At 49.5% G+C, this 20,173-nt stretch overlaps 1 protein-coding gene across 2 annotated transcripts in view; it reads right to left on the minus strand.

The window, feature by feature from the left end:
• HIF1AN (hypoxia inducible factor 1 subunit alpha inhibitor) overlaps window positions 1–20,173 on the minus strand; it is a 182,060-nt gene that overhangs the window by 67,234 nt on the left and 94,653 nt on the right. For both annotated transcript variants that reach the window (XR_013594767.1, XM_078643060.1), the window contains exon 4: window positions 6,541–6,686. Coding sequence is in view for 1 of the 2 variants with exons in the window: in XM_078643060.1 (XP_078499186.1) it covers window positions 6,541–6,686 (146 nt within the window). In the remaining variant the exon portion in view is untranslated. The remainder of the gene's footprint in view (window positions 1–6,540; window positions 6,687–20,173) is intronic.

The following is a 20,173-nucleotide window of genomic DNA, read 5'->3' on the forward strand; positions in this document are numbered from 1 at the left end:
ATAGCTTTATTAGGCTGATTCTAGCCTTTTTCCCTCCCCACAGGAATTTGGAAAGCAGATTGTCCAATTTGTGGAGCATTGTAATGAGATAATTGACTACGGGGGAGATCATCATTGTAATGGTCTCGACTCTTCCCCACCAAGTTATAAAACAAGGGGACCAGCCATCCAGTTGAGATTTAATTTTGTTTAGAGTAACAGATTCATTGTGGTGAAGTGTTTCGAGAAGAGAGCTGCCGAATTCGATTCCCAGGTACTTAATAAAGCCAGTTTGCCATGTAGGCCTGAGGCACCAAGCATATTTCTGGTGCCGTATACGTTTAGGGGCTTCACTTCTGATTTATCACGATTTAATTTGTACCCGGAATGTAGCAAGTATTTTTCAATGGTAGTCTATGGAGGTCTGTAGGAAGGTGGCTACCTGACTATGGTTACCCCAGATTTTTTGCCTTGTGTTTAGCTGGTTTTTGACTTAGTTGGCCTGGTTCCCTGCTAATCAGGGCCCCAGGCTATCTGCTCTCTCTGTAAATGGATTCCATGTACCCTAGGTACATACCACAATTGGAAATGGACTCCTGTCAGCCCCTGTACCATGCACTATAGGTGCACAGGGCATAGGTGCCACCAAGGCCTACCAGGGGCTGCAGCATATCTTTTGCCACCCCTGGCTGGTTCTTAAATTGACACAACTGGCTGATCACTCAGCTGGGGCAAGATGGTGTAATCACCTCTTGCTTAGATATAGTATACCTATATCTAAACCTATATCTGGACACATATAAACCTGTGAGCCACTCTTATGGAAAGCCTTATCAATTCTGGAGGCAGAGTGCGTGGTTTAATGTGAGATGGAGCTCTAGCATGAGCTGAGCCTGTCTGCAGCCGTCGGGAACAAATCCCTAAGCTGTTTCAGGATAATGCCATACCATATACTATTAAGTGCATTATAATCCTCGCGGTTATATAGCAACTTTGGTTTGGCTTTATCGAAACATGTCGTGTAAGGTGTCATACGATTTGGAATACTATCCCCTCGCCAGTTCTGGCGACGGGGATAGCATTCCACCCCTCTAGAGGGGTAAGACATGTTACTTTACTGAAATGCGGTTAATTTCTAAAAGAGCCTCAGATCCACAAAATGGATGCTTCTGCCACAGACACAAGTCTGACCCCCTGAAGCTGACCGAAACTCAGCCAAGGGGGCGGGGACAAAGGGTTTCCTGTCGCAGGGAGGTGTCACACCACCCCAGACAGGAGTTAGTGGATTGTAGCAGGGAGGTTTGAAAGAAACCAGACACTGCATGGGGAGCACAAGGCTGCCCCTTGCATAATCCGGTCAAACCGGTTCTGGGGCACACCAGCCCCAGTCCCAGCGCGGCCTGGATCAAAGGAAAGTGGTGTATCCACCCCCTTCCTGGGTCCCACCCATAGGAGGGGACCTAGCAGGTAATCCAGCCCCCCAGATTCGAATAAGAGTGGGAGCAGTGCCAATGCACTTCAGATTATCCTGATGAAACATAAGAAACGAATTTTGGACCCTTCGACATCCTACTCAACGTAGAAGACTGAAGAATCTCCCTTGTGGTCAAGGAGTGACCACCCTGTGCAAACAGGCACCATCCAGCACCTCGACGTCTGCTTTGTTGCAGTTCCCGCCGGAACTCGAGCGACAGATCGACGAGATCAAGCTTGCCTGCCTTCTAACAGCCCGATTCACAGTCCCTGCAGAGCTGAGACACGTGGAGGCGACCGGAAGCGTGGGGCACGCCATCTTGAAAAGACCACGAGACGCTGACCGTGCAGCCCACGAGTGACCCTCGAAGCTGTACACCGGGGTTTGAGAAGCCCCAACCCTGAGCCACTCTTGCACCGAAGTTCAGCCCTCCACACTCGACGAGTGCTGCGTGGGGCCCTTCTGCTTCTTTTGGCTCAACGCGTTGGCCAGTCCCTTGCCAGCTGGCTTGTGGCCCCTGTGCCGACGAAAAACGAAATATGACTTGTGATTCTGGTTGCTCCAGATTTGCACCCACTCCCCTGAAAAGGAGTACCCACTCTGACCCTCCTGGTCAGAGTGAGAAGCAATCTCCCGGTTCCGCGTGGATTGCTTTTGCCAAGTGTTGTTTGCTCCAATCTTGAAGCCGACAGCGCCGACGGCGAGAGCCTTCGTGGGACAGATCGTGACCCGCTCCTGGACTTCGTAGATGCCCCAGAGCCCACGTGGCAGCGGAGAGAAGCTACTCGACAACCACCTGATTGCGCCCGACATTGCCTGGTTTCATCCTGGTTCCACCCTGGTCACTGCTGAGTGACCCAGACTCTGTCCCCTCTGCTTTCAGGTACTTTTCGACTTCGATCCACCCTTGGATCCCACCGGACACTTCTCCTTCACAGCACCTGCAGCCTCTTCAGCTTCAAGCACCAAGAACCAGCGTGACAAAACCCGACACTACTTCGACCCGGTGCACCCGCTTCCTGTGGGTGAGGTAACATTGCAACGCCGGTGTTCCCACACTGGTACACACCTCTAGGGTCTGTGTCTTAAGTTTTGTCTTTCTAGGTTCAGCGGAAGTGTCCTAAAACTCTATTTGCTTAACTTTTACGCACCATTGACTTGCATTGGTGCATGCGTGTGCTTTCAGCACTGCACCCGAATCCCGCAGGCTTTTCCCGACTTCAGCATTGCTTGTCCCGACTGCTCCCAGCGATTCCCTAGGCCATAGGCCTAACCACTGTTCGATTGGTATCTCTTATACCACTTTCTTAATATATGGTCTGAGTGGCCCCTCGCCCTCATCCATAATTGTGCAACTTTGTATGTTATACTGTGCTTTTGATTTAACGCTTGTGCCCCTTTGTTCATAAAGAATACTGGGGATTATTTTAAGTAATAAATATATATATTTTTATAATATATACTTGTGTGGTGTCCTTTCATTTGGTATTACAGGACTGTGATTGGTAAAACAGCTCGGTTAACACGACCTCTTGAGTTAAGCCTTTAAGGCTGCTTAGTCTATGCTACCCTTAAGATAGCTTGTCTACAAGGTTGACTTACAACCAGACACCATAAGGGATTGTTTGGACTGATACAAGGTGATTCCAGAATTGGAAGCATCATATATCAGGCCAACTTCTCACAAGGTCTCTGAATTCTCTGTCGCTATTAGAATGTCATCAGCGTATGCAGCTAGTTTCACCTGTGTGTCCCCGAAGCTCACTCCAGCTATATCCATATTTTGTTTTATGTCAGATAAAAGAGGTTCGAGGGCCAGTAGAAACAGGGCCGGAGATAGAGGGCAGCCTTGCCTGGTGCACTGTTGTAAACTAAATGAGTCTGAGAAGGTGTCATTGATCGCGATTCTAGCAGATGGCGAAGAATAGAGGGCCATTACCATATGATGTAGGAGTTCCCTAGATTAAAGGCTGTCATGCAATGGTGTAAAAGGGCCAAGAGACTCTATCAAACACTTTTTCAGCGTTGAGGGTTATGGCTACCATTGGGGTGGGTGTTATTTTGGCCTTCTCCAGGGTATGGCATAGAAGCCTTGTGTTGTCGTTGGACATACGTTGTTTTAAAAATCCCACCTGGGAGTTACTGATTAAATTGGGAAGAATGGCATTAAGTCTGTTTGCTAAAATTTTCGCATACATTTTGCAGTCCCAATTTATAAGTGAGATGGGCCGATGGGGGTCTTTACCTTCATTCGGGATAACTATTATGGTGGCTTCGCTCATTGATTCCGAGACACTCCCAGAAGAGGCCAACGAGTCTAGGAGCTTTAGAAGCATGGGGGTGAGTGACTTATCGAATGTTATGTAGAAATTTGCAGAAAACCCATAAGGACCTGGGGTTTTGTTACTTTTAAGTGATTTAATGGAGGTCAGGATTTCTGTGTTCTATGCTGGGGGACGCTAAATCAGAATTATCTTCATCAGAGAGTTTAGGTAGATTCAAGGTGTCTAGGTACTTAGTACCAGCGACCGGGTCAAATGTCATCTTGTTCTTGTAGATGTCTTCATAGAAGGATTTAAACGTGTCAACAATTTTCCTTTGTTTGGTGTGTGTATTATTAGCGGAATCTTTGATTGATAACATGGTGAGCAATTTTTGCCTGTGTTTGAGATAGGACATGAGCAATTTCCCAGCTTTATTCCCTTCGCAAAGTTTCAGGGCTTTGAACTTATTAACCCAAACACCAGCACGCTTGCTTGCTATAGTGTTATATTCATATTTCTTTTTGAGCAGTTGCTCTAGGACAAGTTTGTTGTCTAGATCATTAAAATGGATGTTCTCTAGCGACTTGATGTCTTTCTCGAGACTATCAAGATCAAATTTAGTTTTTTATTGGTCTTCGCTCTGATGCCAATAATTATCCCTCTAATCGTAGCTTTTAGGGCGTCCCAAACTGTGGAGGTCTTCATATCAGGGGAGTATTTAGTGATATGTATTCTCTTATAGCGTTTTCTATTGATTGTTTGCTGTCAAGATCTGATAGGATTTCGTCACTGAAGAGCCAGCGTTTTGGGGGTAAGATGGAGTTGGAGCCCGTAAGTTTGGCGTTAATGCAAGCATGATCAGAGATCAGCTTTGGAGCAATATCTGTTTCCTCGATGAGGTGAGTGAAAGGGCTAGAGATTAGGATATAATCAAGTCTTGAATATGAATTGTGTGGTGCGGAGTAAAAGGTGTAGTCCTTCCCGTCAGGGTGTTTGAGTCGCCAAGAATCTTTTTAGTAAGAATTGGATCATCATCTCTCAGCAGGTGGGTAATCAATAGCCAGCCATCAGTGTCATGTGTGTGCAAGGTGACAGATAAATTCGTTTTTTTGTGGATTTGGGTGATGTGGGTTGGGTGATCATGTAGATTTGCGGAGAAATAGATTTGCGAAGAAATGTGGTCTGCCATTTTCGATGATTTTGAACTTTGAAGGTCCTGCAAAAGAAAATTGAATGCCTTTCGCCTTCAGTTTATCCCTCAGAAGAAGGAATCCTTTTCTTGTTTCGACGGTTTCCTTAGAGTAGTCTTGGGTGAATATTATGCGTTGACCTTCCCATTTGACCAGGTGATTTTTCCTGGCAAACTGCAGGATGGCCTCAGTATGCTGGTAATGGAGAGGTTTGCAGATCATGGGACGAGGGCCGTTCTTGCCCTGGACATTGAAGGTTGGTATTCTGTGTGCCCTGTCTAGTTCCAGGCCGTGTTGAAAGGTGATCCCAGTGATCATCGGAATCCAAGCTTCGAGGAAGGCCACACAAGAACCTGCGTCTTTCTCTGCATTCTCTGGAACACCAAATATGCGAACGTTCCCCCTCCTATTGCGGTCTTCCAGTTCAGCGTTTTGTCGCTTAAGGTCATCCGTGGTGTTTTGGAGTGGTTTTATGATCTTGGATGACTGGGTAGTCTTGTCTTCTACATCACTTATGCGTTGTTCCGCCTCATTGATGCTTTTATTCATGGTGCTCATATCCGCCCGGATTGCTGTAAGTTCAAGTTGCATTGTGTCCGTGTTGCTTTTGGTAGATTTAGCTAGGTCATGGACTTCTGCTAACTTTAAGATCATGCACATAGTACTGGTCAAGTCTGACCTGGCTTTGATCGGAGATTCTGAAAGAGATGGTTCCGGGCGCACCTTTTTGTTGTTGGTTCTAATTTCTCTGTACGCCATTGCCAGGCTCTGAGGTGTCGGTTGCGGGGAAGAATTGGTGAGGCGGATGCTACTGGCGAAGTGGAACACCGTCGACCCCCAGACTGGCGCGGAGCGGTACGGCATAGAGGAAAGCGGCACAGCCTAGAGGAGAGCGGCACAGCCTAGAGGAGAGCGCCACAGCCTAGAGGAGAGCGGCACGTCATCTCTTCCAATATTGTGCAATAATAGACTGGTGTAGGTAAAAACTGCACTCTATTCCAAAATTTAAAAAGTATTGCCATAGACAAAGATGCAATGTATTTATGTGCAATTTAAAAAAAATATACGGTTGACAGTGCAGTGTTAATATTTCATTTTTCTGTGCTATGTACATCAGTATCTGTCCGACACAAGATACTAGGATTAACAAAATCTTATGATCATTAAAGTCAGGAAAACCCTAGTGTATAATGCCCACCAAGTCTTCAAAGGATCTTCTAACAACCCCAAAGACTTCATTAAATCGACAGCCTTCAAAGACATCAATTTAGAAAGACTATTCATCAGTTTAAACACAATTATCACCATTCACACCTTGGGCGGCACCATTAATCTAAGGCCAAACGTTACATTTGCTGTTAGTGCAGTAGAGAATACAAGGTAAATTCAGTACATTTGTCAAGCAAGTATATTTGCACAGCTTATACCCAGCATCCATTGTGCCTAATCTACTGTAGGCAATGACACCTCAAGAGAACTATGTTAGCTAGAACATGCATTACACATTTTTTCAATTATCCTCGTGATTTAAATTCTGCATGTCAAAGCTTGGGTCAAAGGGAAAGATAAAGAAGATGAATTACAGTTCGGTGTGCAGGAGCCTGCATCAGTTCAATGCACATAGCTCACTCACCTGGCTCTGTCTGTCACAGGGATGGTGCACAGGGTACGGATAGAGGCATTCAAACTGATCGGGTGGAAACAGGATACAGCGCTTAAAGCCCTTTATCTGGGCGAAGAAGTTCTGCTGCTCATCGTAGTGGGCTGGAGTCACGTTCCCTGTGCACAGCGACAGACCAACATGGTCAAAATAGGCTAAGACGCCAGTTCCTATACTTGTCCTGCATTACTGCTTGTGATGAAACCTGGTCTATCTTTCAACAGATACTTACTACAACCCTATTTGAATTATCATTAACAGAGCCATTAACAAAGAAAGTTGTAACAGATTAAAAGGGGGTTAAACAGTAACACAAAACATTTTAAACAAGAAATACAAGTACGAAACTGTAGAAGGAAAATTATGCCCCACTTCATTCTGACAATGCCTTTCATATATATGCTTATATCTATGAAGCATGTACAGTGGAAAAGGAAGTGTCCTTCAGTAAAGATCACTAATGGGGAAAGGATCACAAGATTGTTTTAAAGTACAATCATTTAACAATCCTAGTTTACATCACCAAATGACAAATTTGTTGCACAAAGCGTTTTACCTCTTCAAACATGCCATTCTAAAGCAGCAAGAAGAGTAGATGCCCTTTGGTTCACCTTTAATTTAAACAAAAAAGTTAGTATCCCCTTTTGTATGGTCTGGCTTGAAAGCCCAACAGTTGTTAGACAATTGTACGAACATCACTGAAGAGGGGCTTTGGCGCCACCCAGGTTAGCAGCCAGGAGTATGTTCTGATTGGGCAGAAATGGAGTGTTTCCACTATAAAGTACCTGCATTTCACGCAGCTGTGATCAGTTAGTTTATTAATCCAGCTGCCTGAGCTTGAATTTTCAGGGGCACATATCTGACATTGTACAGCTATTAAGGTATCTTAGACAGCTAGATAATGTATAGTATTCGTCTCTGGCAGCAACACAATATTATTCTACAGATCTACAGGTCTTTGCTTCCACAAATTAATTCACATGCTATTTACTTGTAATGTTTCACGTTAACAAACAATATTCCTTTAAAGCCAGTCCTATTGGCAATACCAATGCTTCTTAGGAAACTTTGCAATGCTGCCCTCTACACTCCCACGCGCTTTAGGTGTTTTCAGATGTTACTGACAGCCAGCCTTTATAGAGAATTAAATGGGGCGTGACTGAGCATGGTTAAATAAGCATATGTTGTTTTAAAAAAGTTACTTACACTAGATCTGCAGCAGTGGAATTTTTAATGAACTCATGAACAATGTACATTAGAGGAATTTTCAGTAACACCAGATAGAGCTAATCACAGAGGCCCATAAGATCAATGAAGGAACGCAGTTGAGCACATGGATTACGCAAACGTCCGCCACAGGAGCTAATTATTTCTCTGCATCCCGAGCTACCCAAAAAACATGGTCATCTGAATTTTTAGGCTTGCGAAATATATGGAGTTTGCAGCCCGTGGTGGCTAAATCTTTGTAGCTTTCGGTCACTGCAACCCTTTAGGAACATGGCCGTCTGGGTTGCTGTCCCAATACGGACCCATATTGGAAACCCATGTAAAGTGCCCCAGAAGTGCAGTCCTTAATTGCCATGGCTAAATGGCAACATTTACTTATGGAATCATAGAGCTGTGGCCTCACAGTTCTATGGGGGCCAGATTGTGGAGGCATGGGGACAATCTGTCTCACTGCTCCTGGATATGCCTTGTGGGAAGCTACACTACCTGAACTCATTGACCTAATACAGTTTCCAAGGCTATCATTCCTTAATGTCACAGCCCTCTCTGGAGTTCGAGGACAACTCTAATTGGCAGAAACCTTCATAGCACAATGTATTGATCATCAAATCTAGTGTGGAGAACAGGGGCGAACACCATTAACCCTGTCCGCCTTTAGAGGACCAATGCCTACCTGCTGCATTCCACCTCACCAAAGGCTTGTCTCCTGTAGAGGTAAGATGCAACATGTATCAGTGCTGCCGTTGGGGACCAACTAGAAGTCCCACAACTCCTTGATCTTCCCGACCACCAGTGATACTTAAGGACCGACCAACTCCTGCAGTGGGGGGGTGTTACATTTGCTGATATTCTCTCTTGGGGCGAACACCATTATCCCAGTCTGCCTTTGAAAGTCCAATGTCTACCTGCTGCATTCCACGAAGGCTTCTGGGCCTCGTCTTCTGCAGGGGCGAGTTGCAGCATGCATCAGCGCTGCCGCTGGGGACCAACTACAAGTTCCACAACTCATTGCTCTTCCTGACCACCGGTGATATTTAAGGACAGAAGCACTCCCACAGCGAGGGCTGCACCTGGGTCACCTTCTTAACGTTTTTCACACAAAGGTACTGTTATTCAATCTAATCCTACAGTTGCATCACATTTACATCATATGTTTGTACTGATAGTGTTGGAACTTGGAACTAGACTGTTTTACTGGTATCCTCGAACCACAGATGAGGGCGCAGGGGTTACTAAAGTGAGAAAATCTAGGCAAACTCGGAAATCTGCTGGCAAAACTGTGTACATGATCGGGTTGACACCCTATTGGTAGAATGTGAACAGATAATAGCACCGGATTTTATCCCAACGTCCTCGTGAGCTCTAAGCCCCCACCTCTTGCCCCCAATGGAAAAGAGTTGTATAATACCCAGTATGTTTTCAAGATCTATGCAACCGAGATGTAAAACCTCTATTGCTGCACAGATTCCTTCATTTCCCACTTCACCTACTGTTTTGGAACTCAATTTCCTACTGATACTTCAATTTTTGATTCACACTCCGATCCTCTTCCGAGTAGAAACCGTTTTGATCCCCTGCACGAGACGCAGAAGGAGCATACGAACGACAAACTATCTAACAAATGGCAAGTTAACGAGATAAAAGGGGTGGGTGCACTAATACTAACAAGGCTTTCCTTTTTTCACTTCTTCAATGCCTATAAAAGGAGGTGGCCGTATTGAAATCCATGGTGACCACTCGGACCTCTACAGTTAGCCTGCTAGCAGACTCGTCCAGGAGACAAGCCGTCCTTAACATTCAAACACACTTCAAGCCCTATTTAGCCACCTTAATTCCAACACGGACCACCAAATCCAAATTGTTGCCTTTGGCAAGCCCGTTGACAACGTCGGTAGATGGAAGAACTGGTCCTTTAACAAAGCAAAATAATAGTCTAATAACCAACCAGAGCCCACTTCCAAGTGGGGATCGTTATAACTCCACCTATGAGCATGGACCCAGGGGATCATACGGGCATGACAAACAAATTTCCACATAGACAACACCATATACCAATCTCATGTCTATATCACAATGACTAGTATCCCCAAAAATTGTTCCATCAATCGCCATTAGAGACATGACTTTTTAAAAAAATAAGGCGATCCACTGGATCCGCCATGTTTGGGGGTTGTCATTCTCTTATTTGAGACGACATTCTCAATGTGAATAGGTCGCAAAGTGCTAACTCAGCATTTGACAAAGTTGATCTAATCTTGTCAATTTCCTATGTGGCAAACAACTTAGTTGATATTGATCATAGTATCCCTCACCCAAGGCTCCTCTAACATTCAGTTCAAATATGCCGGGATTACAAGCACATCTAACTACTGGACCCAGTACTTCATCACTTAACCATAATGACTGACTTACCGAGTCACCTCTAGACAATGATCTATTGGGCCTTAAAAGCTCAGCTAGTGGTTGCTATCCACACATTGATGCGGCCAGCAGAAACTCAGACCCTCTACTTAGCCCCTGCATCAACCGTCATTGTATCTAATCTAATACAATCATAACCGGCTATTTCAGTCTTGATAGCGCTCCTTCCACTTTAGGTTCCCAGCAACTTTCCAGACACACCATCTCGGATGACCTGACCGGTTTGAACTTTCAAATTCTTTTGAAGCAGCTCTTATGGCTGTATGTACCTGTCCCTATATATAGTATTTGAATGTATTTGGTCTTCTGCCCAACACGGACAAGGAATCTTGTGGACCAGATATTAAGATTTTAAAGCTAACTTCATGGAATGTAGTGGGTCTCAAGTCTAAGATTCAAATGGCTGACTGAATCTCTCTTCTTCAGAATTATGATCTATGCTGCTTTCAAGAAACCTTGTCTTTGGATCCTATTCAAACAGGTTTTAACTTTTTCATCCCTGCCTCCTCCAATCAACCGGGCAGACTCTCTGGAGGTCTTACCTTACGGGTTAGATACTCCCTTCACTGTGCCATTCGAAAATTCCATTTAGAGTCCCCAAACATTTTGGTTATCGAATTAAGTAGTAAAACAAAACGCCCAAGATCATTTTCATCAATATCTATGTAGAAGGGACTAGAAGTGGGGCTCAATCTGTACAATCCATGCACTGGAAAGTTTTCTCGATCAACTTCTTTCTAACCAAAACCCTATAATAGCGGGTGACTAACTCCACTTTTGAACCACTTAATACTGACGGGGTTCAAATGTCCAGCAATGTAGACAGAACTTGGTCCATTCCATCACCAATTCCCCCCCCTCCGCTACCCCCTTTTGCAGGTGGACCCAGACAGCCATGCAGCTTCAGACAAACGCCACTTAAAGTGGAATTAATCGCCCAACTGCCCTGACATGCCCTCTGCTGTTGCCACAGACATCAGCAAATCGATGAATAAGATTGAGGGAGGGCAACTCGACTCAGGTGATCTGTTTATCACAAACCATGCTGTCTTCTTTAATCGTATATTGGGATACTTTATTGTCCTGACACGTTCTAGAAGAGGAACGCCTAACCGGAACCTTTCGTATAATTCCTAAACTCTAAAAGCTTCCTAGTAAGGACCACCAAAGCCAGAGACCTGTTCAGCATACCTATGGTCCGTAGGGCCTACAAGGTAACAGTCTCCAAAGCCAAAAGAAGCTGTAACAACCATAGATGGTCCATCCTAGATGAAGCTTGTGTAGAAAGATTTTATATCATTTTGGGAGATAGACGCTAGTAGGGATACTACACTTGCATGCAGACCTGTAAATGTTGCCCCCTCTACGCGGGTCGAGCATTTCAGCTCCCTCTGTGCCGCCAATAGCATTAATACCTCCTCAAAAATGGGCCATCAGTTAACACTACCCCCTATCTCATTCATTTCCCCCTAAAGTCATGGAGCGTGGCCAAGATGACGGCGTGAGCGGACGCATCCTTCTGAGCTCCCGCCGTCGGCCTTCCACAGCACGGGCTCCAGCCTCACGGAGCCCCTCTTCAGCGACCCCAATAGCTCGCCTGGCATCCCTGGGGGCACAGGCGGTCGGCAGGGGCAGCTCTTGGGTGGACGGTGCGCCCACAGCGAATGTCGCCGACGGACCCGCGGTGCGGCCTACAATCGCGGCCGGCCTTGGGGGAGGAGCGGACGACAGGAGAGGCAGCGGCCGAGCCGGAGGCTCGAGGTTTGGGACCGCCCTACGCGAGGTCTGGTGCGGCTTCGGCGGGTCTGACCCGCGCATTCCTCGGCGCGAAGCATCGGCGGACCCACCGCCAGATTGCTGCTGCGGACCCGCCGCCCGGACGAGGTTGCAATCGATGGTTACGGGGCCCACAGGAGCAGAGAGGTGAAGAGGAGGGGACGGCGGCCGCGTGCAGAGGCCTGCTCCGAATACGGAGGCCCGGCCTAACGGCTGAGTGATTTGCGGTACGGTCTGAGACCGGGCATCGCCCCGGGGGACTATTTAGTGGCACCGAGGCTGGGAGCCCGTGGTCTGGGGGTATTTCAGCGAGCTCTAGGGCGGCTATGGCGGGCCTGGCCAACGCACGTGTGTTGCGTGAGGCAACAGGCAGAGAACGCGCCTGTTGCTGCTGCGGGCCTGCCAGGGGGGCCCACCTGGAGACTATGGCGGACATCGGCCCCGGGCCCCAGTGGCGTAGAGAGGACCGCGTCGTTGCGGAAAATATCTACCATCAGGTGGGGCTGTGGACCCCGGACTGGGATGTGTCTGAAGCGAGCGGAGGCCTGTGGTGGAGGCAGTAGAGTGGAGTAGCGAGCTGCGACTGTGCCTACGGACAACGTGGCCGGGGCAACTCCAGGAGTAGTGCGAGGAGTGGGCCGTGGTGAGAAGCGGAGGAGACACGGACCGTGCCCGGAGTGGACAGAGTTTTTGAGTTTGGGGGTGTCCGGTTGGCGCCGCTTTTGAGGGCGGCAGGTGTCGGCCAACGGTGTACGGGTTTGGTAGCTGGCGCAGCCTAACTATAGGCCTACCGGGGTGTCCACACGCCCGACTACTGATTTGGTGATCTCCACGAGGGGGAGCCTGTTGCCACGTGGCGGCCATGTTGACGGGACCGAGGGCCCGTAAAGACAAGACTGTGAAGGAGATGTTCGCCACGGCCCAGTCGCCCTCGACGGCTAAGGACGCTTCGAGCACTGGAGCACGACGGGGCGACCCGGAGATGGCGGGCTCGGAACCCATCACGAAGGCCTTCCTTGAGTCCCTCTTCACGTACTTGAGGGAAGACATCCACACCCTCAAAAAAGAATTTTCGGACCAGATCCGCGCGGTGCGGACAGACATGGACGGCATTGGAGAACGAGTGGCGGCGCTCGAAACGAAACAGGACAATCGCGATGTCGAAACAGAGGCGCTCCAACAGGAGATTATACGATTGCATGACCAACAGCTGGACCTCAAGGCACACCTAGAAGACCTTGAAAATCGCTCCAGGCGACACAACATACGTATTCGGGGAGTGGCTCGGTCGGACGAAGACTAGGACCTTTTTAAATTTACCAGGGAGCTCTTCAACCTTATCCTGGGCCGGCCGGGGGAGACGGCACTCACGATAGACAGGGCACACAGAGTTGGGCCCCAGCGAACCGGGACAACTTTTCCCACGGACATTCTGGTGTGTGTCCAGGACTTCCGCACTAAGGAAGATATTCTTCAGAAGGCGAGGCAGATGCACCCCCATCTCCTTTCGTGGCCATTACCCGACCCTCTTCCAGGACTTATCGGCACTTACTCTGCAGAAGCACCGTTGCTTCAAGCCGGTCACGATCTATCTCCAGCAACAAGCCATACCTTACAGTTGAGGACACCCGTTCAGGATTGTGTTCAAACTGAACAACAAACTTTACCAACTCAGTTCTCTAAAAGAAGCTTGTCAGGTGCTAGGCATGGACCCGCCGAAGGAGGAGGAGGAAGAGCAGCCAACACGGCAAGGGGGCACGGGAGAATCCTCGTCTCAATGGTGCCAACAACGGGGATGGCGCCGCGTCAAGAAACGCCCGAAGACGGAGATCAAAGATGGCCGGAGGGCAGCGGTGGAAACAGTAGCTACGGACTTAACTTTGCAGCAGCCGGGTTGACTTTTCGTCTAGGACCTGCAACGTTTGGGGTCTACTGTGTTTCTTGGGAGGTCGGCGATGGGGGGGACGGAAGAAGGATTTGACTTCATATACCCGCTAAACCTTTTGACCAGTCATCTGTGAGAGATGATGGACAATTGTCTAGTTCTCTATTTCCTTATTTTCAAGTTTGTGTTTCAGTGGGAAGGGAGATAGAGTAGGGGAGGGTGGAGGGATGGGTGTTGGGGAAAAGGGGGGGGGGGGGGGGGGAGAGACAGGTTTGTACGATTCTGTAGGGGGGGATGGGAGGGGTTCCAGGTCCTAGAGGGTCCACTGAGGGATGAAGATAAGAGTTTTCCAGAGTATTGGGGCAGGGCGCACCAGGTTGCGACTCGGGCCAGCAGGTGAGCTATCCATGAGAGCCGGTGCCGCTTTAATGGTGGGTCTCGGGGGTGTGGAGCAGTCAAGGGTGGGAATGAATCATGCCCCCTACTGAACTACGCATCCTCTCCCTAAATGTTAGGGGGCTCAACAACCCGGTCAAACGGAAGGCAGTATTCTCGTGCCTTGAACACGCGAAGGCCGATATATGTCTCTTGCAGGAGACGCATCTACTACAAAAGGACTGCTCTAGTATGAAGGCGCGTAGCTTCCCACAGCAATTTTTCTCGTCCACCTTGAGTAAAACAGCTGGGGTCGCGATATTAGTTGCGCAGCGATTTAGAGGGTGGGTGCTGCGGAAGGGAGCGGAGATAAAGGGAAAGTTGCTATCCTACCACTTTTCTTTGGGGGGGGTCCGAATTCACGATCTGCTCGGTTTACGCCTCCAATGAGGGACAGGAGAAGTTCTTTCATTCAGCACTCAGCGAAGTGGCGGCATCCACGGACAGACATATCCTCATTGGCGGGGACCTCAACCTGGTGCTAGATAACACCTTGGACAGATCTGCGCCACACACCACACATGCGGGGACCCTCTCTAGAGGGGGATGGCGAGACTGGGGGTAACTGGGTATGGTAGACCTTTGGCGCAGTTTCCACCCGGGTAATAGAGCATACTCATACTTCTCAAGCGCACATCGCTCATACGCGAGACTGGATTACTTTTTAGCTTCTACCTCCCTTCAGGCCTTGACATCTACTGTTGACATAGGGGTTGCGTCCCTCTCTGATCATGCCCCGATTTCCGCGACGTTCCCTTTTCCCCCGGTGACACGACCCACACGCTGCTGGCGACTCCGCGACACGCTGCTACACCGCAAAGACATAATTGAGAAAATAGTAGGCACGATAAAAGACTACTTGCACCATAGTAACACCTCCGACACCATCGCCGGCGACACATTGGGCGGCTCTGAAGGCAGTTCTTAGAGGAGAGTTTATAGCAATATCGGCGGCTGAGGGCAGAGCGAGGGCAGAGAAAAGGGACGAGCTCACGCAAAAGGTTAAGGAGTTAGAACGCATGCATCAAAGGACATGTGCCCCCAGGATCTGGAGGCAACTGACAGTGGTTAGGAAGCAGCTGAGTGCGTTGGACAAGGACAGGGCAGAATTCACAGCTTTGAGGGTGCGTCATATGTACTACATCGGGGGGGGGGGGTAGGTGCGGACGCTTACTGGGCCGGGCACTTAGGGAAACGCGGCAGCGTCACACGGGGAAGGAAATTACGAAACCGGACGGAAGTTTGGCAACAGAGGATGGGGAGATTGCAGCCGCATTCAGTGACTTCTATACTTCCCTGTACACTGGGTCCACACTAGACCTGGCGGCGGGCGAAGCTTTCCTGGACTCTTCCCAACTTCCGGTGCTTACACCGGATCAAGCTGAGCCCCTGGAACGCAACATCAGACCTGAGGAAGTCATCTCAGCCATCTCCAAGCTTAAACTTGGGAAGGCCCCGGGGCCTGACGGCTTCACAGCCATCTTTTATAAGACATTTTGCGCACAGGTAGCGCCTTTGCTTACTACTCTCTTTAACTCCCTTTCGGAGCCGGGCTCGATTCCAGGGGACCTATTAGATGCCACCATTTCTGTTATCCCCAAACCTGGGAAAGACCACTCAACGTGCGCAGCATATCGATCCATTTCGCTACTTAACATTGATCTGAAATTGTATACGAGCATACTGGTGGCGAGACTTGCCCTGCTTATGCCGAGACTGATTGTTCCGGACCAAGCCGGATTCCTCTCGGAGCGGCAAACTGTGGACAATACCAAGAGGGCACTACACTTAATTAAGAAGGCCACACGTACAAAAGGGGATTACATGACGCTCGCTATCGACGCGGAGAAAGTGTTCGATCGAGTCCACTGGCCGTATCTGGAGGAAGTCCTGGTTAGGGCCGGGTTGGGGGGACTGATTCCGCACCTGGATCTTGAATTGCTACTCGAGGCCCTCGGCGACAGTCTGTGTTAAGGGCTGTTCCTCACTCCGCTTTCCCATCGAGCGGGGCACGAGACAGGGGTGCCCGTTGTCGCCCCTGCTCTTTGCCCTCTATATGGAGCCATTGGCGCAGGCCATGAGACTCGCCCCCGCAGTCCGCGGGATTACAATGGGGGCATTCGAGCATACCATAAGTTTATATGCGGACGATGTTCTGCTGGTGCTATCTTCCCCCAGAGAGTCGCTGCCGGCTTGTGTGGACATTCTCGACGCTTTCGCTGGGGTGGCAAGCTTAAAGGTTAATCTGAGCAAATCAGTGGCGCTTGATCTCTAGAGGCGCCCACACGTGCCTGCTTGCAGGGGCTCTTTCCCTTTCCATGGGCCTCAGAGGCTGTCCCTTTTTAGGCATTCAGCTGGCGGCCACCTTACAGGGCACGGTCCGCCTCAACTATGCTCGGCTCCGGCAGACAATCCGGTCCGAACTGGGTAGAAGGAGACACCTTCCGCTATCCTGGCTGGGCAAGGTGGCGGCTATTAAAATGACGATCCTGCCGCAGGTCTTTACGTGTTCCGCGCCATCCCTATGAGGCCCCCGGAGGGCTGGATTTGCCAGACCCAATCAGAATTAGCACAATTTATCTGGAACGGACGCCGTCCGAGGATGAAACTTCGATTGGCGATGCTGCCCCCTGAGAGTGGGGGACTGGGTCTGCCGGATTTGTTGTTATACTATCAAGCGGTGCAACTGCGAACATTGGTGGAATGGAGCAAGTGGGAGTCTGAGAAGCACTGGCTCTTTCAGGACCAGGCGGTGGCGGGACGCACACTTCAAGAGGTTCCTTTCCTGCGACGGCAGCATCGACCCCCTAATCTCTACGCCTCGTATATTACGAGGACACCATTGGAGGTGTGGGATCTTGTGAATATCACGCATGAGCTGACATCGTTCCCATCACCGCTGACACCCTTACTGAACAATCCAGATTTCAGTCCTGGTCAGGATACAACGGCTTTCGCTCGGTGGGGCCCAGCGGGATGCAGGGTACTCTCACACATGTACGCGGCGGAGGGAGTCATCCACTTTGATGCCTTCCGGCGAGAATATGATATGCCCGAGGAGGTGCGACAATGGGCGCTCCATCTGCAGATTCAAAGAGGGGCTGACCGCAGACTCAGTGAGTACGAATATTGGCTGATCACGAGGAAGTCTGATCGAAAGCTCATATCAGATCTCTACCGCATGTTGTTAGGCACATACACACACGTCCACAACTCGGGGAGGGCGAGGTGGGAGAGGGACCTGGGACGCACACTCAGCAATAAAGAGTGGGGCGGCATCTGTTACCGGGCCCGACATTCCGCCTATCACATGGGCTTGACTGGCACCCTCACTAAACTCACTACATATTGGTATTATACCCCAGAGAAGCTCAATGAGATGGATCGTACGCGTGGTGTGTCCTGCTGGCGTGGTTGTGGTGAGAGGGGTTCGTCGGTGCACCTATTATGGGACTGTACTCACCTACAGGGATATTGGAAACAAGTATTAGATGAGGTGGACTCACATTTTGACACGACACTCCCGAGGTTCCCTGCTTATGTGTTGCTGGGCTTACCTAATCCCAATACCTATCCGCTGCGCGCCCGTCGGGGTCGACTAATGGCCATAGCCATGGGCTCTGCGCTGCAGAATGTTCTAGCTTACTGGCGTACCACACACATTCCCACCTTTCAGGGCTGGTTGCACCATCTTTGGAATGTCTTGGGAATGGAGAAGCTGTCCTTGATTGCAAAGGGGGAAGGGGACAAGTACCCAGATCTGTGGCAACCCTTCTTGACTCTGTTAGCCACGGAATTTAGGGAAGTGACCTGTCCCAGATTTCTACGCCTTCTGAGACTATCGCAGGGAGAAGACTCGGAGACATCCAGTTAGGCGATATGGAACAAGTGGATGGAAGTTGGACCTGGAACAGGGGTGGTGGGAGGGCAGTTTGGGGGGTGGTGAGGCTCAGGGAAAGGGGTTTGGTTGCTGTTTTCATCTTTAGACACTGCTATGATGCTCCAGATGGACCTTGCAATCGCGACAGTCAGCCCGCAGTGATATTGTGTCTTTTCCGCACTACTGTCAGCCATTTACTTGAGCTTCTTAATGCTACATTACTGTCATGGTCATGCTTTGCACGAATAATTGCTTGTGTCTGTCCTTTTTTGTAAATAAACAGATTTAATACTAAAGTCATGTACCTTCTTGCTGATGAACAATCCTCATCGGCTACTGTAAGGGGACGAGCGGCAGGGTCGGATGGTGTTCCAGCTGAGGTCTTCAGACAAGGAAGTCTGGGTGTGCTATATTCTAACTATTGCAAATGCCATCGCCACAGGGGTGGCTCTACTCCCAAATCTTGGAAAGTTGCTATTGTGATTCCTGTCCATGAACAAGCATTTACAATGCAACGGTTTCGCCTTTGCAAAAGTTAGAGCTATTGGCATTGTAAATGACAACATTTTTATTTATGTGTTGGTTTTGAAAACAGATAAATAAATCGCATTGTCATTTACAATGCCAATAGCTTAATCTCTCGCAAATGCCACACACACACACACACACACACCCATAGAGTCCCCCCACACGCACACATAGCCCCCCCACACACACACCCACACAGAGCCCCCCACACACACAACCACACAGAGCCCCCCCACACACCCACACAGAGCCCCCCCAGTAAGAGCCCCCCCACACACCCACACAGAGCCCCCCCACAGAGCCCCCCCACACACCCCCACACAGAGCCCCCTCACACACTGCGAGCCCCCCCTCACACTGCGAGCCCCCCCCACACCCACACATCCGCTATCCAAGAGCAAAAGTAAAGGAAAGTGGCCAGGGTGGGCAGGTTAAGCACAGCGGCCCAGTCATGGAGGTAAAGAGGGTGAACGCCTAACACCCCAGAGGGCTTTACAAGACCTGCGACGACCCCCGGATCACGACGCTGCACCTCTGATGACGCGCTCCCGAGATCCTGTCCAATGGCAGAGCGAGCCAGAAACTTTACGCCACCAGCATTTGGCGTTATGGTTCCCATCGTGTGGGGCCCTATCGCCACCCCGACTGACTGCGGCTGCCCCCTTGGTTTTGTGATTTGGTCCTGCCATTGTTTGGTTACACTTTCATAAGTACTCCTGTTTGCCATCGCCCTAGTGTCTGTTCAACCCGAGTCCCTATAACTGCCCCGCCAATCAGACCCACGCCACGCCCCCATTTCCACAATCACCTACCATATCCGTTCCACCAAAGCATTCGTAAATGGTCTCGTTTTTTTAAAGTAGGGGAGTAGTTGCCGTGTGGCCCGGGCACCAGAAGTGAGACTCCTGCTTACGCCCTTGACTAATATGGCTTTATCTTGCACAAATTCATGTATTTCACTGAGCTCTGGTTTGGCTTCCACACTAGGGATCAGTCAGAGTGGCTAATTAAAAAGGAAACATTCTGTAGCGCCTGGAAGCACGTAGCCGAGATTCAGTGTACAACACTGTTTCTTTGCCACGTCTAACTTACACCACTCACGTCCGTCCCCTGATGTACCCACCATCTCCCCATCACGCCTCTCCTTTTGCCCCTCTTTCTGCCCTTCGACCTCGTCCCTGCCTCCCCCGCACCTGGCCCTTATTCCATGAAAAGCTCACCTAGCGCACGTGAGCGTCCGCAGCGCTACTTCCTTTGCCTACTAGAGACGCTGCACTCTCTGCGGGTCCCCTCAGCACCTCGGCGCCCTCAAAGAAAGCAATAACAAAAGAAAGGACATGCCCATGCCCATGCCAGCCTTCCGTGCCATTCTCCCAGCCCCTCTGCCTTTGGCTGCTGCTCTCCACCAAGCAACCCTAGAAACGCATTCACGCCAGGCCCCCCTCGGCGGAGAG

This window comes from Lissotriton helveticus, chromosome 5_1 (assembly GCF_964261635.1).
Source record: "Lissotriton helveticus chromosome 5_1, aLisHel1.1, whole genome shotgun sequence".
Classification (NCBI taxonomy): domain Eukaryota; kingdom Metazoa; phylum Chordata; class Amphibia; order Caudata; family Salamandridae; genus Lissotriton; species Lissotriton helveticus.